Source organism: Protopterus annectens, chromosome 7.part0 (assembly GCF_019279795.1).
Source record: "Protopterus annectens isolate FY-2018-M chromosome 7.part0, PAN1.0, whole genome shotgun sequence".
Taxonomy (NCBI): domain Eukaryota; kingdom Metazoa; phylum Chordata; order Ceratodontiformes; family Protopteridae; genus Protopterus; species Protopterus annectens.
The window spans coordinates 1,728,992,232-1,729,016,075 of record NC_056739.1 but is presented as its reverse complement, the minus strand read 5'-3'; the positions used below and the strand labels follow the sequence as shown (position 1 = coordinate 1,729,016,075).

Here is a 23,844-nt window from a genome sequence, read left to right as displayed (position 1 = left end):
AAAAGTACATGCTTAAAATGATTTTTATGTATAATTTTTATATGTATGTTAAAATTCAACTTAAAGAACAGCCAAAATATAAAAATTGATCCACTTTATACCCAATATAATGCTGTTCATATTTTTCTAGCCTTTTCTTTCAAGGCCGGTATAATAGATATAAAATCATTCAACCCTGGGGGGAATTAGCAGCAAGCCTTAGTTGCCACATAAGCTCTTTTTTATTTAAAATATTCTTTCAATCCCCTCCTCTAGGGTTTGCTTGAATGACATCTAAAATGCCAAATTTAAAACCTGAGGAACCAGTGCATATGCAGTGATATCTGCAATATCTCTCTCTCTCTCTCTCTCTCTCTCTCTCGGCAGCAGAGAACCGCTTCCTCAGGAGCTCCCATTGGGTGGCCCCCAATCTTCTGAGTCCTCCCCAGAACACCCTTCTGAAGAGCCCCCTCAGAAGAGAACTTGCAAGAGGAAGCATGCAGACTCCCCGGATAAGTCCATCACCTCAGACACTGACCTCGAGGAGTCAGAAGGGTCCCCTAGGTCATCCTCTGATGATATCTCCTTTGTAGATATCCTAGAGATCCTGAAGCAGAGAGGTGGCTGGCCCACTGTCACCCCTTCTGATGAGGAGTCAGTGTACCTGAAGGTTTTTGGGTCTCAAACTTCAGCCTTTTGGGTATCTCCACCTTTTGATGAGCTCCTGGACCTAGTTAGTCAAAAGGTGTGGGAAACTCCTTAAGCCATGGAACCAATCCCCAGAAGGCCCAACAAATTTCTCTCAGCCCCCAAAGAGAAAGAGTTCTTGACCAAAGGTGTGCCTGCAGATGCCATGGTGGTGGCAGCAGCCACAAAGAAAGAACTAGCGGAGACATCTTCATCTGTCCATCCACCGAACAAGGAGTCTCGAATGATGGATAGATACTGGAAGCGTATATTCTCTTCAGCGACTTTCACTCTCAGATTGTTGAATTACCTTACTCAGTTTACTAGGCTTCAAAAAGATCTCCTAAAAGAACTAGGAGATACTCTCCAAGGTACATCAACTGAAGGAGTCCCTGAGAAAGTTACTGCTCAGTTTTCTATGTTAAACTCCATTGTTAACTCCTCCATGAGGCTGATATCCTATGCAGCAGATGGAGCGAGTAGGGCAGTGGGTTCAGGAGTTTCCCTTAGGAGACACTCCTGGATACGCTTATGTAACTTTGCGGAGCCCTTCAAATCTACATTTACCAATGCCCTCTCTGATGGTTCCTCTTTGTTTGGGTCAAAGGTAAAAAAAACACTCAGGTGCGAGCAGGAAGGGAAAACTCTCTCTGCCGTGGGAGTACGTTTTTCCTTCCCTTCTAGACCATACCCCAAAGGTCAGAGAGGCTGGAAAATGCGGTTCAAGAAATCCCAGAGATTTTTCTCAGACACACAGGGTGATTCCTTCTTCAGAGGCAGAGGAGGAGGAGCTAATGGTAGATGTCATCCTATAGGCAGGGGGGGGGGGGATTTGCAAAACCAGGGTGGCTGCGATTCCTTTTGCAGTCTTCCCTATCAGTGCTCCTGAAGTGGGGCCCGACTGCACTTCTCTGGAGCTAGTCGGGGTTCGCTTATCTTTGTATCCAGAAGCCTGGCTCAACATCACCCAAGACAAGTGGGTACAAAGAATAATCACCAGAGGATACTCCATACCCTTCTTTCTCCCACCTCATACCACCAAGAAGATCCCAGATGTTCCACCCAATCACAGGGATCAAGCAACCATAGAAATTCAAAAGTTGCTTACAAAGAGAGTCGTACAAACTGTCCCCACAGACCAGATAGGATTCGGAACTTACTCCAGATTCTTTTTAGTGCCAAAACAAACAGGGGACTGGAGGTCCATTTTGGACCTCAGCAAATTAAACGAATCAGTAAAGAAGTCCAGGTTCCAAATGGTAACTCTGCAATCAGTACTCCCTCTGTTAGGAAAAGACAATTGGATGTGCTCCATAGACCTCCAAGATGCGTACTACCACATCAAAATGGACAGAGCATTGAGGAGTCATTTATGTTTCCGGCTGAGAGCCAGTCATTACCAATTTCGTGCTCTGCCCTTTGGTCTCACCACAGCCCCCAGGGTGTTCACCAAATGCATGGCAGTAGTGACAGCTCACTTGAGACGTCTTGGATTCCAAGTGTTTCTGTACCTAGACGACTGGCTCCTGACTGCCTCCACCAGGCATCTGCTTCTACCAGCCAGGGATTCAACCATTCAGCTCTGCACCTAGCTAGGAATTATGATAAAATGGGAAAAGTCTGCCTTGTTGCTCTCTCCATATGTGACTTTTATAGGTGCAGAAATAGACACAGTCACCATGATGGCTCGTCTTCCCACAGACAGAATTCAAAATCTCAGACATATGCAAATCCTTCAATGGTTACTCTTTTCTCAGTGGTCTATCCAACAACTACTTCTGTCCCACGATATTCTGATAACGGAATCTTGCAAAAGGGACCTTTGTTGGTGGATTCAGCCCGATCAACTAAGGACAGGAACACCCTTCCTTCCTCGCCAACCTGTTACTACTGTGACCAAGGATGCCTCCCAGATAGGGTGGGGGGGGGGCATTATCTAGGCGGGACTGTCCAAGGCACATGGCAAGATCACAAGGCTCACCTGCATATCAGTGTCCTAGAGATGAGAGCAATGCTACTAGCATTGCAAGCACTTCACGACTTTCTTCCACTAGGGATGATAGCAATCCAAATGGACAATATGTCAGTGGTATGGTATTTAAACAAGCAAGGAGGAACCAGATCTTACCCCCTATGTCGAGAGGCTCTTTGTGTTTGGCAGTGGGTGATATCTTCCCAGCACTTTCTAGTAGCAATGCATATCCTGGGAACAACCAATGTGATAGCTGACAAGCTCAGCAGGGCAATGTTGATGCCTCACTAGTGGTCTCTGAATCAGAAAGTCGCAGAACAGATTTTCCGCAAATGGGGACAGCCTTGCTGTGATCTGTTTGCCAGTCCAATCAATGACAAATGCAGCAGCTACTTCTCCCTTATCCCCCCTCTGGAGGAGACACCCAGAGATGCACTTGTTCGCAATTGGCCTCCGGGACTTCTTTATGCATTTCCCCCTTTCCGCTCATATCAAAAGTGATTCAGAAAGCAAAGTCTTTGGGAAGCAGAATGATTCTGATAACTCCTTACTGGCCATGTCAGATTTGGTTCCCCTTTCTCAGGCCTCATCTTTTAGATGATCCATGGACTCTGGACCCAGTACCAGACCTTCTGACACACATGTCCGGCACCTTCCACCCCTGCCTCCACACCCTCAACTTGACAGCGTGGCTGTTCCACTTCCATCCCTAGTCAGGTTTCATGATTTTTCACCTGCAGTTACCCATATCCTCACGTTTTCCCACAAACCTTCCATGATGAAATTATACGCTAGCAAATGGAAAAGATTTTCGATTTGGGCAAAAGAGAAAAATGTAGAGGAAATTATCTGCTAGCAAATGGAAAAGATTTTCTATTCGGGCAAAAGAGAAACATTTAGATCCTTATACAGCATCCATTCCCTTGGTGTTAGAATTCCTAACTGAGCTTTTTCATCAGGGATCAGCTGCTGGTACAATCAAAGTTCAACTGGCAGCGATATCCAATTTTCATTTGGGACAACACGAACCTAATCTTATGGCTCACAGATTGTGTAAGACTTTCCTTAAAGGCACTACCTTGCTAAGACCTCCCATTCAGGAACCTTTGTCTCCTTGGGATCTAAATTTCGTTCTGTCCAAACTTACTTCCCCACCTTTTGAACCCGCACATTCTTGTGAACTGAAGTTCCTGTCTTGGAAGACCACTTTTCTAGTAGCTATTACATCTGTCAGAAGAGTGTCAGAGTTACAAGCACTGTCAGTCAAACCTTCTTACTTGATTTTTCATAGAAACAGAGTTTACCTTCGTACAAACCCATCTTTCATCCCCAAGGTTTGCTCTCAGTCTAATTTGAATCAAACTATTGAACTGCCAGTATTTTTTCGTAATCATTCAAACAGTGCAGAATATAAGTTTCATCAGCTTGATGTTCACAGACAGTTAAGGTTCTATCTTCATAGAACCAAGGAACTTAGAAAATTAGACCAATTGTTTGTATCCTTTTCTAAGACTAGGATGGGTATGCCAGTCTCTAAGATAACTCTATCAAATTGGATCTCAAACTGTATCTCGTTTATTTACTCTTCCAATGGCAAACAACTTCCATTTAAAATTAAGGCTCATTCCACAAGATCACTGTCCATGTCTGCTGATTTTCAAGCCAGAGTTCCAACTGACAGTATTTGTGCAGCAGCAACTTGGGCTACCCCTCATACTTTTATTACTCATTACAAATTGGATTTGACCTCAAGGGGTAGAGACTCCTTTGGTTCCACGATTCTTAAGGAGTATATTCCCATGAGCCACCCGAGAAAAAGGTGCTAGGGATGCTGTCCCATATGTAAGAACGAAGGGGAGATAGGACTACAGAACATAAAGAAGTTATGTACTCACCATAACATTCCATGTTTGTAGTCCATCTCGCCCTTCATTCTTACGAACCCACCCACCTAACCCCCATCTATGTATTCTTGGGAGGATCTGGAGACAAGACAGTATTGCTTCTTTGTAGGGTGGAGACCTTTCATCTTGTGGTTCCTTGAGGAAAACTTGTTGATCACTTTTATAGTCAGCAGCAAACAAGATCTGGGGATTCTTACTAGTGCACTATGGGATACCTACCTTGCCACGAGCCAACTGAGAGACTTTGAGCTTTGTAATCGGCTGAGTTGGAGCTGAGGATCGGCTCCGAACCCATATGTAAGAATGAAGGGCAAGATGGACTACAAACATGGAACATTATGGTGAGTACATAACTTCTTTTTTTCCTGAAAAACAGGTTGTTTCATATGACTCATTCTCTAACCTTGCCTCCATCAGGAATTTATTCTTTAGATCTGGTGGGAGGCTCTCCCGACATGTCTTCACTGCGACAGGTGTGTTATCTGACTTAATTCGCCCACTGAAGACTTCTCCAAAGTTTCCCTGGGAAATAAACAGACATAAAACTTTCATTAATGAGATGAACATTAAGTAGTTCTATATTCTTATTCTTGTGCATGCTAAAGTACTGTGCGTATAATCAGCTTTAGCTTGTTATTCTACGGATGTGCATTCAAAATGCCACTAAGCTGATAACTAGTAGATGTAGGCTTGTTTTGCAAGTAGACGGGCTCATACCTGATTAAGTACATTTAACACAACAGACACATTGCCATAAAATGAGTTGGGGAAGGCTTTACTTATCTAGATACAATATTTTTTTAAATGTAGTAGCTGATGCCTAGAATTGCTGTATGCTCAGCAGCTACAATGTCAAATATTGATCGGTCCTTCCAACTAAACTAATTTCAGAGAAGAATAGAAGGACTTCCTGAAGCTGCAGCAAGGAATTCAGTTTGAAACACAGCTACACAAACATGATGGTAACAAGATGGGCAGCCAATTTGTTTTGAGAAAAAGAATGCAGCAGTGGTCCCTTCTTGGGGTGCTACTCATGAACCAACAGATTTTGTTCAGAGTTGTCTACAGCCTATGTCATTTGTTGCTGATTGAGAAGCAGACAGTGGATCGTTGTATTTTAGTGCTGGCACTGAAAACTGTCACTGGTGCCAGACTTGTTTTATTTCTTAAAGGCTGTTAATGCAAAAAGTGTCAAGGAATGACAGTGCCTTAATTAAACTTTTATGGCCATGTGCTAAGAATTTTTAAAACAGAGTCTAACCTCAGTCCTTGGTATTTGATACACTGTACCGATTCAATACTGGCCTTTGGAAATGCAGTACTGCACCTTTATCTTTTACCAGATTAAGCACAGTTTCAATGCTAACAGTATAGACTTATTTCAATAATTACATTTCAAGCCTATGTTATATAATCTTAGGTAGAGCTATGCCATTTTTAAAATTTTTTTCAGATATCATAGTATATGACTAGAATGGGACTCAACTACATTACTGGTCTATAAAACATTAAATTAAGAAACAAAACTGGCCGATAAGTATTGAGTTGATTCTCCCAGAGGACTGGAATACAGCCTTTTCTTCTACATATTCTTTAAATAAGCGAAAAAATACACTTTCATTTTTTTAGATAAGCAGCTACCCTACATAAACATACTTGCTAAACCTTTATCCGTGTTCTTCCTCATAATGACTACACTAAAACTGACAAAATAAATAAAAAGTCAGGAAATTACTCATCACTGATATAACCTTAACTCTCTCCTATTATGTGTCTTAGATCATTCACTTTCATCCTACAAGTGAATCCCACATTAAAGTAACTTCTGAGATGTCTGGAAGTCTACTATACCATTGAGTCTATTTTTGGTGTATCAGTAGACAGGGAATCTGAAGCCCTAAAATTAATGTACAGTAAGAACAGTTAATACAGTTACAAGGGCAGCATATGTGGAGTGTACAAAAAAGTTAAATCAAGTTTATTTTTATTTTACATTTGTTTACTGGGATAGTCCGACTGGACACAGGTCCATTTTCAAAAGGTTTACAACCTGTTTTTTGAGAAAAATTAGCAGGGTTGCAGGCCCCCATAGGACCGGAACTATAGTCACCCTGTTTTTTTTTTTTTTTTTGCTTGTATTTGTACTGTTAGATGCTATGTTGCTTTACTGTTATCTTTACAGTCTTTATAAAGAGTTGTACCTTGTCAGGACTGTGATTTAAAAACTTCAGAACTCATTGGTTATGTACTTGCACTAACCCCGACTAGTGACCTCTCTATTTCTTAGGTGCCTTACCTTCAACTACTTCTAACTTTTTTCTACCACTCCATTTCAGGAAGGGTCAATTGTATAACTGCTGCTCAGTGTGTCTTAAACCTGAATGTAATGTTATGTATGTTTAACTTTGAAAATAATGTTATGTTTTGTAAAGTGTTTTATAATAAGTACTATATGTGCTAAATGCTGGTATTGCTTATGACTGAAATCTTCTTGAAACTAGCATTTACTAAATGTTCCATGTGTATTATTATCTTGGAGCTTTTCTCCCCGGGCCTCCGCTGAAAATGGACATGTATAAAGTCGGACTATCCCGGTCAACAAATGTAAAATAAAATAAATTAAAATAAAATAAAATAAATAAATTTAATTGCTAGGTAGTACGGCTACGTTTACGTACCTTACCATTTCTTATATAATGCTTGGGAACTACAATGTAAATAAGAGAAAGAAGAAAAAAAAAGACCAATCCCGTGGCAATCCCTGCGAGTGTGCTGACCACAAATACAATAAAGGTAAAATGCAGTGTTTAAAAGACAGTAGGCTAACACCTACATTTATTTTTTTTTAAATAAGGAATACTTGTCCTATTCTGTGAGGTCTGAAAACTTTCTGGGCTAGTGGGCTTCTGAGAGGATGCTGTCGGAGACAGCAGAAGGTCTGACTGGAGGTATGGGAGGCGGCATTTGTAGTGCAAGATTTATTTTTTAAAAGAGGGAATTCTTGTCCAGACTTTTCTTGCATATAGTGCCAGATTGCATGTGTGTGAATGAGTATGTAAGAGAAGTATGTCACTTCTAAAATCAAAATAAAGTAATAATAAGCAGTGGGACAGAACAGTGTAGGCTACTGCTGGGTACTCGGTCTCCCAGATTAGTAGCACCTATCACACACCAGTACAACATTAATGCTTTTTTTTGCTCAAGCAGTAGTAATATAGAAATGATATGACAGTACATGTTTCAAGAATCAGTGAACACGACACAACTATCAGGGCAATGATTTCATCCATATCCATGAACATAAATGCTTTGAGTAGAACAAGAGACTTAGTTGTTAATGCAACTAGACTCTAGAGTCACCAGAAAAAAGCTCATTCTTCTGCAAAGAAAACTTATAATTCTACATAGGAAATGCAGAACAAAGAAAAAAAATCACTTTGACAGTAATGCTTTAGAAGCCATTTCTACCTTTCATGACAAGGGTGCTGAATTATTGTCTTTTCCATCTCGAAACTATTTATTCCTTCAGTATTTTCAACAGCAAATCCCATGCCATGCCTTTTTATCCAGAAGTAGAATGTAAAGCACGTCACTTAAGAATGATATGACTTTCCAGGGTTAAAATGTCAAACACTCAAACATCCTGGACCTGAATAACCAAAACATACTATCAGTTAAATATGACGATTTTACAGAACATAGAATGACTATATATATCTGCATTTGCACTTAGCACTAAGCTGTGACAGTCTCAGGCCTGACTGTACATGTCACTGGGTTTCAAGGGGCACCACTCCATGGATGGCAGTGTTCCTGGATGGGAGTGTTGGGGTGGCAAAGTCATATTCTTATAACTGGGTTGCTAAAAAAATTGGGCAGCAGTCATTGCCTTTCAAATCCAGACACTTTTTCCAAGTTAACATGAGGCATTCCTTTGTTTTGACCTTTTAAAGAGGAAACTACTTTTCTTTTGACTGTGATGGCAATACAGCCAGTCACTTTGGGAAAGGGAAGAAACTACATTTATTGCAGATTCTTTGTTACTTTCTGAAAGTCAACAGAATGGAGTCAAGTTTTGAATTCAGCTTTATGAACAAAAACCTAGTGAAGGACACTTCTAAAGCAGTCTATATATACAATCTTTCCCTACCTCCACTGATAGGACTTGCTGGCTTTTGTGTAGCTAAAAGATGCTTATTACTACATAGACATTTTTTCTGGTTCACAGAAAATTCCTGAGGTATTACCTCCTTTGAGATTGCTATCATTTGAAAGCTGTGCACTTTGGCCAAGTTGCATCTCTCGGAATATTCACAAAAAGTTTAGCTGTGGTAAAAGGAAAGTTTCAGAACCAATGACACATGGCTTTTCTCTTTTTCATAAAAGACTACAGGCCACAGTTTCACACTGCAGCATTTCATTTAAAACAGGAGTTGAGCAGTTGTGAAAGAGCACAGTCTAGGATCAGTCAGTGACCTGATAGATAGATGGCTTGTAAGAAATACGCGAATACGGCCATCTCCCTCTTTCTTTCCCTTTTAGTGAAAGGGAAGAGGATCCCTTCAAAGTAGTGAGTAATGTAACACTTCATGTCCCTTCTGTTCTCCTGATTTCTCTCTCTTCTATTTAACAAGGTCTCTTTTTATCTTGAGTACTCTACCCAAAGGTCTTTGTGAAAGTAAATGGTTAAAATCATGTTTAGCAATGTCTGAAGTGTGTTACCTACTTTTTATCAGGTTTATTCACAGGCACTGTGTTTTATTTTTCTCTCTTCTCATTGTTTGGCATCTGTAAAGATGGATGTTTCTGTGCATTTGTGATGCTTAGTAAAGTTGAATGTTCAAAAGAAAAAAAGAAAAAAAATAGGAGTTGGGTAAAAAAGTTATTAAAAAATAAATCACAACTAATCCCAGACAAAGTGTTTTATATTTGGGCAACTTTTTGGGCTTTAACATGGAAATTTACATGATGAGGAGAGGACTCCAGCATTTTGGAATGGATATCTTTCCAGATCTTTCAGCTGTAAAAGACCTCTCTCTGCAGACATCTTCCCAACATGCTGTGGCACTGTTATGGAGAATCATGTCTTGATGTGTGACAGCATTATTCATGGCCTTATAAGCATAGCATCCTTCAGTAATATAAAACTGTTTGTAGGTCAGGAGACACATTAAAGAACTAAGAGAAGTAACATCCTAGAACCTGCTCCCCAGGCAGTTAGACTTTTGGAGTGGTCACTGCAGAATGGTATTCTGTTTTCACAGTGTATATCCCAGGGCAGCACAATGTGTAAGTAGAGACCGTGAGCATATGTTATGACAGAAGAAGGCTATCATAACATATTTTCTTATTCACAATGCTTCATTCCTGTTTTCCTCAAATACTCTGAACCCACAAAACAGGCAGAGTTACTCATCATACTACCCTGGACAATACGTGCTGAACTCCCCTTCCATACCTCCATGATTCCGTTTCCTTAATATCAATCTTCACTCTTGTTACTTCACTATATGCTTTCCAGTAATCCAACCAGTTGTGTCATTTTAATTTCCATATTTAAAATCCACTTGGCCTTTGTACCCTCCCCTCCGTACACCAGTCTCCATCTTCTGCTTACTTTATATTCCAGCCTGTTGTGTAATGCTCCTGTCTGACTAGATTCACTCCCTCTGGCTTCCATCAGTATACCAACAGCAACAAAGTAAGCAATGGTTTCTCATGTTTATTTTTTCCATAAATATAATTAGCAACATTTCCTAGTCCACAAAATATGATAAGCATGACTGAAAAATCAACACAACTTTTCATCTTTCAGCAAAGGGGCGACCACCAAAATCTTTCTTTCAACTTTCACATATCTACTCTACACATTATCAGAAGAGCCAAATGACCCAGTCATACTACAGTCACTATCACTAGTATATAATTCCCCTGGCTGCTCTATACTTTCACATTACACTTCTCTTTACACCCACCAACAAATTCTCGCCCATAGATTTCTCATTTGTTTCCAATAATGGCACTATTATACTTAACTGACACAACCACTAAACTTTTAGGAATAACTATTGACAATAACCTTACTTTTGACAGCCATATAAATAACACTATCAAAACTGTCAACAGAAAAATAGGCTCCTTATATAGGATCAAACCTTTCCTAACTCCTATAGCTAGAACCACAATTGCTCACTCCCACTTAAATCTCAACGCTTCTGTACGCCTCACCCATATATACTAACCTAAAGAAAAATAATCTTAGCAAACTAACAAATTTCTATAATAACATCGCCAGATTTGCCACTGGCAATCCCTTTAGAACCCACCACTGTCTGAATCTAAGGCAACTAGGCTGGCTTGAACTTCAAAACCAACTGATACTACCCCAACTCACCACTGCCCACAAGATCTTCTACCAACCCAACAGCACTCCTATACTTTCCAATCTCATCCTCCCTTACAAAAATCTGAATTCCCTGTGCTCTTCTAAGAAACTGCCTGCATATGCAAGTCTAACAATCTGGCTGGAGACTCTCTATTTTCTAATACAGTGGGAAAAAACTGGAACCTCCTGCCCGTTGAACTAACATTACTTTCTTCCTTGCCTCTCTTTAAACATAACCTCAAAAAAACACCTCCAAACACACTGGTTATGCCCCTGCAGCAACCCTGACTAATCATTTGCTTTTTACTAATTATAGCTCCTTTTACTTCTTATTCCTCCTATTTTACTTAAATTACTAACACTCGTAATGGATTGTTACATGCTAATTACTTAAATTACTAACACTCGTAATGGATTGTTACATGCTAATTCCTTGTAAAATAGACTAACTGATGCTCCTAAATTAATATGCTGATAAACTCTCTCTAGTATAAGTATTAAACTTATTAGAGTAATTTCCTACTCTATATTATTATTACTTGTTGTACAGCATACTTTTTATTTCTAGGTAGTATTTCTTGTTGTACTTTTATTATAATCCTTTCTGTTAATTTTTAATTTTTAAGTTCTATAATTGCCGGAGCTTTTCTCCCCGGGCCTCTACTGAAAATGGAAATATATCCAGTTAGACTAGCCCGGTTAACAAATGTAAAATAACAAATGTAAAATAAATAAAATAAATAAATAAAATACACTTCAGTCAAAGGTTCCTTTTAAGCCATTATAAGCCTAGCCAATTATCGTGTTTGGTACTTAAAATGAACCTATTCCATTGGAATTTAGATTCACCTAACCCTTTTCAAGATCTATATTTACTCAAGTGATAATTACCAGATTAAAACAGATATCTGGAAGGGATCCCTGCACTGGGATAAACCAATTCGGAGCTTGCTATGTCCATTAGTAGTATGGGGGGAGTCCTGGGGTAAACTTCCTATTTCCCATCCAATGATGCAAATTATGCTTGAATGTAGCCACGGATGAGCTTTGTTTTATGTGGCTGAAGAGTCTGTTCTAGAGCAGTGGTATCCTCTGCAAGATGTACCTGCCCCTTCAAACCTTTCTGTTAATATTGCAGAAGAGATTTGGGTTCCTAGATTGAGTATTTCTGATACCATTTGCCTTGCAGATGTGAAGTAAGTCCATTAGTAATGGGTTGGAGAATGCCTTTTATGACAGACATAGGCCACCTTTTTGCAGTTTGTAAAAGACAGAATACAGCAATAGTGCTTTAGGGTGGTCTAAGTACGACATATTGTTTATGCGTTGTATCCTATTTTGTAAGCTATCTCTGTGGGTGTTCCACTTATGATCATGGACAGATAAACAGTAAAAGAAGCATTATACTCAATGATTGGCCTAATGAGGGCTGAGTAAAGGGGGACAATGACATTCCCTGGATCTAGAAATAATACCATCTGATGTTGTTAATCTTCTTTCCATTCATCACTGATGAGTTCGGTTCTGAGCCCTCGGAACCGAGTCGGCCTTATTACCAAGCTTGCGCCAGCCAAAAAACTCCTTGAGCTAAGTCTCTATCCAGAATGCCCTTCTCCCTGTTACCTCAGATCTCATTATCCGTGTAGCCATAAAGCCGCGTTTCAGCTGAGCTCTCAGCTAAGTGAAACTTTTTTGATATTTATGTGAACATTTTTGGATATTTTCATATTTTATTAAGCGATTAGTATTTCTAGTGTCTTTTTTTCTGCCTAACCATATTATTTCCCCTGTACTTTTTGTTACCATTGATAAACTTTCAAGTACCATTGTTGTTACAGCCTTTACCCCATACCCTTGTGATATTTCTTCAATACCATAGTTGGTATTATCTCTCCTGTTTAACCTATTAGCTTTGACTTTTATTCAGGTGTTTCCCTTCTTTTCTTTACATACAGTGTATTGTTATATTTGTGACTTTTTGAATGGAATTGACTTCACTATAGTTGGATTATACAGTTGGCCTGTGGTGTTATTTTCTATCAAGATGTTGGATAAGAAGGGTACTTCAGGTTTAAAGCATTGTAATTCACGTAAGGGGAAGTTACCTAACAGTGATTCTCATGATGACTGTGTATACTGTTTGGGAGTGCCTCACCTTTCGGTGCAGCCTCCATGTGACATTTGTCAGAGTTTCAGTCCATGCACTCTTAATGAGCACAAAAATAAACTCATTCTGAAAGGGTTACTTAAGTCTCCCTTCTCAGAGGCTATTTCTGCGATGGAGGTCTCAACCCCTCCTTCTAAGGACAAAAAGAGATCCCACTCTGTTCCTTCTTCACCACTGGGTGATCAGAACAAGCCTGGGAAATCAAAGGCCCCAAAGTTATCTTCGCAGCATAAATCTGCCTCTTCGCCTCCATCTTCTTTGGCTCTGACCATCTTAAAACCTTCAAAACCGGTGCCTGTTTCTGCACTGGTCCTGCCTCTGGCCTTGATCATAGACCGTATAACGCCAATTTTGACTTCGGCACCTGTGGCCACTTCAGCTCAGAGCACACCTTTGACTAAGCCATTAGTTTTTAATTTGGAACTGACCATTTTGGCTCCGAGTGCCACTTTGGCACTGAGCGTTATACCTACCTCACTGGATTTGACCCCTTTACTTCCGGTCTTGAAACTAGAGACTTCAGTGCCAGGAGACCTTACACCATGGACCCAATACTCCCCTTCCGTAGATCCTTTTCTGGGCCAAGCGTATAGCCCCTTCCTTGAATGTCTTGATTCTCCATCTAGTGTATCCACTAGATCCACCAGGAGCCTTTCAGAACATGACGTGGTGCATCTTGTAGACCAGCTGTTGTTAACCAGGGGGATTTCCTAATTTTCTAAGACCTATCCACATGCAGGACTTGGGTTGTCCATCTTACAGTCCTCCTTCAACTATCTCATTTCCAAAGCTTTCTGCTCTGACATCTTTTTTGGAACACACCACCTCTGCACCTACGGTGTATCTCACTCTGGCTCCGAGTTTGCCCCTTTGGTTTTTGGTTCCCACTGAAGAAGTCTTGGGGATTGGGGAATGGACATGTTGGCCCGGGGTACAGAGCCGCCTCTCTCTGCGGTTCCATCCTCAGTGCCGATAGCCACTTCCACGCTGATCCTGCTTGAGGCTTCATCCGTGGAGGCGGGTTCATCAGAGCAGTGTGTGACCCCGATCCCAAGGTTGTCTTTCTCAGTTCTGGGCTGCCATCCCTCTTCAGGTGGGCCTGCCTTCCGCATGATGGAGAGGGCTCTTGCTTTGGGCAGCACTCGTTTGATGTCGGAACTGCAGTTTTCACCCTACAGCTACAGCTGTCACAGACCCCCCCCCCAGACACTGGGCAGAGAAGCCGCAGGACACCCCTGTTCAGCATACCTTCTCTTTCGAGTCCTCCTCACAGACCCCCACTGAGGAGCCCCCTCGAAAGAAGACATGAAGAGGAATCACATGGACTCACCCTAGGAGTCCTTAATGGAAGACATGGATTACGATGATGGTGAAGGGTCCCCACGGTCACCTTCTGATGATGTCACCTTTGGAGACATCCTGGAAATTTTAAAGCAGAGAGGTGACTGAAAGCCCTCTAACCCTTCGTCTGAGAAGTCCGTGTTCCTGCAGGCTTTTCGCACCCGGCTTTCTACCTCTTGGGTAACCCCACCTGCAGACGAGCTTGTCCAGCTCATTGTGCAGCTTGCTTGGAAGAACCCTAATTCCATTGAGGTGATCCCTTGGAGACCAGACAGAATTATTTCCCCTCCCGAGGAGAACCTGCATTGGCCCAAAGAGTTACCAGTTGATGCTATGGTGGTGGCGGCGGCCATGAAAAAAAACTTGGCTGAGGAAAGTCCAGCTGTCCACCTGCCCAACAGGGAGTCCCAGGCAGTGAACAGACTTGGGAAGCATGTTTTTGCTTCAGGGACCTTTGCTATACTGTCCCTGAATTATATGGCACATTTTATGAGGCGCCAGAGGGACTTCATCTCTGAACTCTCACGGATGCTCGCAGGACAGTTGTCTGATGAGATCAGGGACATAGTGACGTCACAGCTCACAACCCTGGAATCAATAGCCAACTCATCCATGAGGTTGCTGTCACATGCAACTGAAGGGGAGGCTAGAGCAGTAGGTTCAGGCATTATTATGAGGCATCATGCCTGGATGTGCATTTGTGACCTTGCGGATCCCTTCAAGTCTTCCTTTCTGAATGCTCCCATTGAAGCTTCGTCCCTTTTTGGCTCCAAAGTGAAGGACACGCTAGCCAGGTGTGAGCAAGACAGAAAAACTCTGTCTGCCATAGGCATATGGTTTTCCAACCCTCGATGTACCATCTCCAGGAATCAGAGGAGTGGAAAAATGTGGCATAAGAAATCTCAGGGTCCTTTCCGTGCTGCCCATGGTGATGATACTCCCAGAGGCAGAGGGGGTAACAATTTTAGAAGACACCCCTGTAGAGGCAGAGGGGGTCCTCATAACCAAGGCTCCAGGGATTCTTTCTCTGGACAGCCTTATCAGCGCTGTTGAGGAGCAGCCCAATTGCTTACTTCTGGAAGCAGTTGTGGGTCGTTTCTCTCTGCACCAAGCTGCCTGGTGCTCTATCACCACTGATCGCTGGGTACAGAGCATTATCAATAGAGGTTACACCATTCCCCTTTCTTGTCAGCAAAAATTTCCAAGAAAATTTTCCGATGTTCCACTCAATCAAAAGGAAGAAGCAGCTTCAGAGATTATAAAGCTGTCCCAAAAAAGATTCATCCAACCAGTCCCACCAGACCAGTGTGGATCTGGATTTTACTGGAGATTCTTTTTGGTGCCAAAAAAAATGGGACTGGAGACTAATTTTGGTTCTCAGCAGCTTAAACAAGTCTGTCACCCAAACCAAATTCAGGATGGTCATGGTTCAGTCCATTCTTCCCTTTTTAAGAGAAGGTGATTGGATGTGCTCTATAGATCTCCGGGATGCGTATAACCACATCAAGATGGTAACAGCACTGCATTATATTCTCTCTTTGGCAAAATTGTTGGGAATAACAATACACTGAGAGAAATCAAACCTTATCCCTATAGAACAAATAGAGTTCATTGGAGCAGTGTTCGATACTCAGCCCTGTCTGGTATCACTTCCAATTCACTGACTCCATCGATTGAGGCTTCAACTCTGGGTGATACTCTCTCAAACAACAATCTCTGTAATGAAAGTTCTTCAGGCCCAAGTTTCTATGGCAGCGCCAATCCCAATAGTGCCTCCACCAAAGCTACATATGCAGATTCTGCAATGGCTCCTTCTGTGTCAATCGTTCCCAAACTATCACCCCCTTGATTACCAGATTTGAATAACCAAATCCTGCAAACAGGACCTGCTTTGGTGGATGAGGCCAGGCATAGAACTTTGGAGTCGTCCATTTCAACCTCCTCAGCCCACAGCCATTGTGACCATGGATGCTTCCCTGATCGGGTGGGGGGGCCATTTTCAGGGAAAGACTGTCCAAGGCACATGGTTCACCTCAGAGGCCCACCTGCATATCAATGTTCTGGAACTGAGAGCTGTGCTGTTAGCGTTGCAGGCCTTCCCTTTGGCTCTCTCTTCCGGGACAACTGCAATTCAATCAGACAATATGTCAGTGGTCTGGTATATTAACAAGCACGGAGGAACCAAGTCCTATCCCCTATGTAGAGAAGCCATGAGAATTTCGCAGTGGGCGATAGCTTCCAACCACTTTCTGATAGCAAGGCATATCCCAGGAAGATCCAATGTGATCGTGGACAAGCTGAGCAGATATATCCTCATGCCTCACGAGTGGTCCTTCAACCCCGAGGTGGCATCTATAATCTTCAGCCACTGGGGACAGCCTTGCTGCGATCTTTTTGCTTCCCCATCAAACATCAAGTGCAGCAGCTATTTCACCCTACTTCCCTTAGAGGGGGAGTCACCAAGAGATGCTCTGATCCATGATTGACCTACGGGACTTATTTACACTAATCCTCCCATCCCTCTGATCCCAAAATTTCTAAAGAAAGCTTTTCTGTTGAGATGCAAGTGATCCTCATAGCTCCATTCTGGCCTCAACAAGTTTGGTTCCCCTTCCATCGGCCTCACTTAGTATACCTGCCGTGGATTCTGGACTCTCTACCAGATCTGATTACTCACCCCCAAGGGTTGAGTCACCCAAATCTGTCCAGTCTCAAGCTGACAGCTTGGTTTCTCCACTTCCACTAGTTGCCAGGCAAGCTAATCTATCCTTGCCTCTTCGAGACATCATTCTGGCCTCTCACAAACCATCCACCAGAAGACTATATCAGGATAAATGGAAAAGGTTCTCCAACTGGTCCAAGGATAACATGCTAGACCCGTATTCAGCTCCAGTTACTGCAGTGCTTCAATACTTGGCTAAGTTTTTGATAATGGAGCCTCTGCCTTTACAGTACGAGTGTATCTAGTGGCAATTTCCAATTTCCACAAGGGTATAGATGGCATCCCTCTTATCTCTTTGCACCTTTGCAAGGCTTTCCTTGAGGGGACCTCTCATATCAGGCCTCCTGTCAGGCAGCCCATGGAACCATGGAACCTCACTCTAGTCCTTCAGCCTTTGACCCAAAAACCCTTTGAACCTGCTGCGAAGTGTGAGCTAAAGTTTTTGTCTTGGAAATCCTTGTTCCTGGTAGCCACTACCTCTGCCAGAACAGTCTCTGAGCTACAGGCATTGTGTATCAAGATTCCCTATCTGGTCTTTCATAAAGACAGAGTATCACTTCGGATGAATCCATCCTTTCTTCCCAAAGTTGTTTCTGAATTCCACATTAACCAGACCACTGATCTACCAGTCTTTTTACTGAATTTTGTCAATAGAGGAGAGTATTGCCTTCACTCCTTAGACATACATAGACAATTGAGACTTTACCTAGACAGGACCAAACCTATCCATAAATCTGAACAGCCTTTCATCTCTTTTTCTGGGCCCAAAATGGGAGAGGCTGTTTCCAAGGTTACATTGTCAAGATGGCTAAGGGAATGCATACGTTTAATCTATTCCCTCAATAATGAACCTATGCCAAAAGTTAAAGCTCACTCCACTAGATCTATGGCAACATCTATAGCATTCCATTCCAGGGATTCCATGGATGACATCTGCGCAGCAGCTACTTAGGCCAAGCCTCATACCTTTATCAATCATTACAAATTGGACTTGGTCTCCAGAGGGGAGCTGTCTTCAGCTCAATGGTACTCAGGAATGTTCTTCCATAAGGGGCACCCAAGGAACACAAGGTAGCTGGGGATTCTGTCCCATCAGTGATGAATGGAAAGAAAATTAACATCATCAGATAAATAAATTATGTCTTACCATAACGTTCCATCTGTGTTGTTTATCTTCTTTCATTCATCACTTCCCACCCTCCTTCCCCCTCCAAAGGCTCCTTGGGGATGCTTTGGGTCTAGGTGGTGCCCTAGGGTATTTTCACAGAAGTGGCCTCGGCTTTACTTCTTTTTCTTTAGCAAACTCGATCTGAGGTAACAGGGAGAAGAGCATTCTGGGTAGAGACTTAGCTTGAGAGTTTTTTTTGGGTGGCACGAGCTTGGTAATAAGGTCGACTTGGTTCCGAGGGCTCGGAACCAAACCCATCAGTAATGAATGAAAGAAGATGAACAACACAGATGGAACATTATGGTAAGACATAACTTCTTTTTTATTTATGAACTGTGCAATATAGAAGGACTCCCATACCACAGTGGCCACATGCTATTCAAAATTTAGGCCTTGTCCACATATCTTCCCAAACCCCAAGATACTTGGTTTACTCTTAACGGTGTATTGTCCATGTGATAATTCTTTTGGGAAGTCGACTTTCCAAAGGAGATGAAAATGATTTTTTTGGCAATTCGCTTTAGTCTATGAGTCTGGCACCAGATAATTGTTTAGAACAAGCCTTCCTGTAGGATGTCTGAGTCTTTGGGGATTTGATCACTACTTCTAGCTTGCAGTCATCTGTAAACTTAGTTAGTTAGAACCCTTTAGAATTGGCTTTTAGTTCTGAGAAGTAGATGCTGAGCAGAAGCGGTCCCAGCACTAAACCAAGGGGGACTTCAGTGGTGACTGTTCTTTTTGAGGAAGTACTTTCCCCTATTTTCTTATCCAGCATCCTATCTGAGAGCCAGCTGGCAATCTACTGGGCAGTTAGGGGATTTTTTCCTAGTTTAAGTTCTTCTATTATGCCTGAGTGGGGATTGTGTCAAAAGCCTTGACTGGAGAGAGGTAGGCAGTGTGTACCATTTTACCTTCATCCATAGCACTGGTGACTTCTTCTAAAAAATCCACTAGATTGAATAAGCATGACCTGCCTTTGACAAATCCAAACTAAGACCGGTCTAGTGTTTGAAGATTCCCTATGTCCTTCTTGATTAATTCCATGATAATTCTTTCCATGGCTTTGCATATGAGACGGGTCAGACTCATGGGTGTGTAATTGCTTGGATTCACGAAAGCTCTTTCTTTATGCAGGGGAATAACTGTTGCAGTTCTCCATTTACTTGGTACAAAACCTGTATGGAAGCTAAGGTTCAACAAAGTTCTAATGGGTGTGGCCAAATTATGCACCATGCTAGTCAAAACACATTCTGGGATATTGTCAGGGCCCACTGACCCAGTACATTTTGTTTTTGAGAGTGCTTTCAGAACTTGGTATTTTGTGATTAGTGGTGGAAATTCAATAGATATTTCATGTTAGATAGATGGGGGAGGTGAGGGGTAAAGATTAAACTGAATTTATCGGCCAGTAGGTTAGCTATATCTCTAGGTTTGGTATAAGTAACACTGTTTAAATCTGCTCAGTACACTGTTACATTGTGCTCCTGAGATTATGCACATGGCTAAAAAGGCCTCATGATTGTCCTTTGCTTGGTTGGCTATTTTCACTTTAAACTCGGCTTTGGTAGATTTATTTTAGCACCCAAGTTGCTTGTTTAATTTAATAATGAGGGCTATACCATTCTGTGTGCTGCTCTTCTTACTTTTGGCTAATAATCTCTTCCTTTTATTGTAAAGCTTGTTGATACTGAAGTTCCACCAGGGAGGTTAATTTTTCTGGTATGCTCCTCAATTGTTTGTTCGGGGCACAGCCACATCTTTACAGCTGTTTATAACCTAGCACAGTGGTGAATGTTTCCACATATTCAGTAGTACAGTTAACCTTGGAATTTGAAGTTTGCCAATGTATCACTTAGGAGTAGGTAATTTGACTTGGAGACATTTTTAAAGGTACCAGGGGTGGAAGTTTTATTTCAAAGGAGATAGCTTTATGGTAAAACATAACAAGTGATGAATATACATAACAAATGGTGTAAGATGCCCACATATTAGTAAGGACAAGGTCTAAGATGTTATTCCCCTAGTTGTTCAAGGGTGTTTGTATTGACAAAGTCCAGGAATCTCTGTCCTGCTTGTGCACTACTGGTGGAATAGGTTTCTCAGTCTATAGGCTCTAGTGTATCATGCTGCTTAAGCAGCCTTGATATGAGTTTCATCTGAATGAAGATTGAGACACATCCACCTTTTCTCCCTCCTGTGCAGTTGCTGTCTACAAGTGCGTAAGAAATTATAACCATTTATAGATTAAGTACTCTCCTTCATTTTAAACCATGTCTCAGTTACTACGCAAACATCTATGTCCTACAGGGTGAGGAGGGCTTGTAGGGAGTGGAGTTTCCTGTTTAGGCTCCTAATATTCATCGGTAACATCTTCATGTTTTCCTTGTTTTATTATATTGGAAGGTATAACGGGTTGGAATTGTGAAAAAAGGCACTGTGAGGGTGGATTATGCCTCTGCCAATATCTGAAAGCCTAGAGGGGACAGGTGTAGGCCATCCATGGTGAAGCAGCATGGTCTGTTGATCCTGTCCTCCCATGCTGACAAACATTGCCCCCCCCCCCCTTTCAAATGACACCAAAAACTAAGCCAATTATTCAGGTCAATTATTTTTGTGTTCATATTGCTGCATTACCCTTGAAGAAGGTATAATGTTGCTCAGTGCTAGGCGTATACCTACCTGGGGCACATAGTCTGAGAATTTTCATCATGTCTCTCTTCATATAGCCCAAGGAGGTACATCTCATGTCACTGACACCCACATGTACTGTGGCAGAGCCATACTAGAATTTGTTGTTCAAGACTCAAGTCTGTGTGTGAACTGATGGATCCTGGCACCATGCAGACAGTTAACCATCACTCTTTCCTTGCTCAGCCTGAGAAAAGGCACACCTGTATGTCTTACAATGGAGTCACCTACAATAAGAATGTCTAATTTAGTGACTGTCTGCCTTATGGGCTTAGCATACATGACTCTGGGACTCCATATGGTATACTTAACAGCCAAAAAGTGTTGCTGTGGATGCTTTCTGCCTGTACTGCTTTTTACAGGTCTTTGAGGTTTAGGCAAGGTAATGTTTAGAACCTCAGCATATGAAGGATTATGTGCAGTATGATGATTGTGATGATGTGTCTGGTGTATGATGTACTGCTGTCTGACGACCCTGATCTCCAAGTTGTCTGTGTGTGAGATTTCAGGCTCCAGTGCCATTATATATGTACATCTCTCACATACTGTGTTAAGCTGTTTAAGTAACAGATGATCATCAGAAAGCATGAGAGAATTCTTACATTGTCTCAAGGCACCCATCTCAATCATGCTGTTCTACAGAAGTTATGTAGACGTGCTGGTTCATGGTTCAGACGGGAATGACTTAGGGGGCTGGGGGGGGCAATAACTGCTTTGAGTTGGATTGGTGGTGGGATGCAGGGGTTAGTTTAGGTAGCCTTATTAATATGCACTGGGGTACGTAATTCCCTAGTCTGGGATGTACAGATATAAAAATTGATAGAATTTTCAGGAAGCATTATTTACAAACACTGCTGCGACAGCAGGACAGCTAATAGTCATAATGCTGTTTACAAACACTTTACTGCATGCCAAGGTTTTAAAATGTTTGAGTTTGGTATAATTGGCATAGTGGGTACTAATCTAAGGCAAGGAGCTTGAGAGACTAGTCTTAAAGACAAAGAGCTATTCTGGCAGTTTAAATTGAAGGCATCATTTGAGCCAGGACTTAATGAAAACATCAATTCTTATAATACTTAAATTAAGAGCTGCTAATTTATGATCCTGGTTTAAGATTATGTCACAGAAAATGATTTTTATGCCTTTTTTTAGTATTTTCTAAATGCTATATACGCATGTTTTTTAACTTTATATATACACTTAGCTTTTATTAATTTTTTTATGATGCACTGTTTATTATATTGGTTTAGGTAATATTATGTGGTTTCTGAGTCTTAGCAAAAAAAAAAAACTGTTTTGTACAGAACTTCATTTATTCTTACTGCCTCCCTAATACACTGTGGCAGTCATGTTTTTTTTACTATGGTAGTTGCACAATTTATAACGTTCTGATGAAATCTACAGTTTTGAACGGACGAAAGCAAGTTTAAAATTGCACTACTGCTTAACATTTTCTGTCACAAGACTTTTTTGAAAACATTGAGTTTAGAGTTTCTGTGACTTGGTGAACATTTCTTTTTTGTTTTTTTCTCAGAGTGTGCACTTTAACACTGCTCTTCAGCATTTTGTAGGTTGTTAGTTGTCATGCACACAAGCCTTTCCTTTTGGTTAGCTGGGATGTATAGATATATCTGGCAGGCTGTACTGCAGCTCAAGGTTTCATTTATTTCACTTGGTGCAGGTTACTGAAGCCTCAGGTTTAGACCGCTAATGTTGTATGGATTTGGGAACGTTTCCTATAGAGAAAAAGACTTTTGCAAAGCAATTCTGCCCTTCATGACCGGCCTCTCAATATCCCATACTTTCACTATTTACTGTTAGTATTTAGCTTTTGCTTTCAACCCATTGTTCATACTCAGACAGCATTATCTACATTCTATTTTTCAATAATAAACAAAACTAATCCATAGTTTATTAATATCCCACATCAAATTATATAACTGTATACCTTAGATATTTAATTTCTACCCTTACTACATGGGTCCGGCTACTTCCAATGGCAAACTTTTACTTAAATTATCTTAGCCACATTCAGACAGTTCACTCAGTATATTTAACTGCTTAACCTACATTATATTATCAAACATCTGAAACGTAGTCCTTTATTTTTATATTTTTAATAAAAAATGTTAATTCATATTATAGACTTAAAAACATTAACATTGATTAATCATAATAATGGAAGTAAACTAGCACTAGTCACTCCTTCCTCAAAACAGATTAATTTTAATCACAAAATATTTCAAAATAGTCTCTTGTAGTACACACTTTTCATCACATAAATACGTTTTTTACATGAACTGCACAGTTGTGCAGGTATGCATGCTATTCAGCACACTTACTTCCAGTCTTGATAAAATGTATATGCTGTGGCTGGCATTGGATCCGACTCAGACCCTATAACTCACAGGTTGAAGCCAGGCGAAGAAGACAACATTGGCTCTAATAGTACAGCAAATACTCAGTTAAAGGAACCAAACCTTCATCAGCAGATAAATAACACAGGGTGTGATAGATTTATATCCTAATGTAGCCCTTACCTCTGGAACAAACTTCCACTACATGTCAAGCAGAGTAGCACTCTTGCCACCTTCAAGGTAAACCTAGATAATTGGATGGGCAGTCTCATATACTCTCCCCAGACTATCTTGTCTTTGCCTTCCTTGAAGCTAGAGGGGAAATTCTGAACAGGAGTTTTGGCTAGCATTAAAATGGTCTGCAGACTGATTGCCTAGTACTTACAGTGAACCATGTTTTCAGCCATTCCTTCTCAGTGTTAGGGAACTTGCTACAGAGGGTCTTGGGGTTTCAGTTACTGATACTGTGCCTTT

General features: G+C 41.3%; 1 protein-coding gene across 2 annotated transcripts in view; it reads right to left on the bottom strand.

Annotated features, from left to right (window-relative positions):
* FES (FES proto-oncogene, tyrosine kinase) overlaps positions 1-23,844 on the bottom strand; it is a 1,834,337-nt gene that overhangs the window by 158,757 nt on the left and 1,651,736 nt on the right. For both annotated transcript variants that reach the window (XM_044078263.1, XM_044078264.1), the window contains exon 15: positions 4,946-5,064. In XM_044078263.1, coding sequence (XP_043934198.1) covers positions 4,946-5,064 — 119 coding nt within the window. The remainder of the gene's footprint in view (positions 1-4,945; positions 5,065-23,844) is intronic.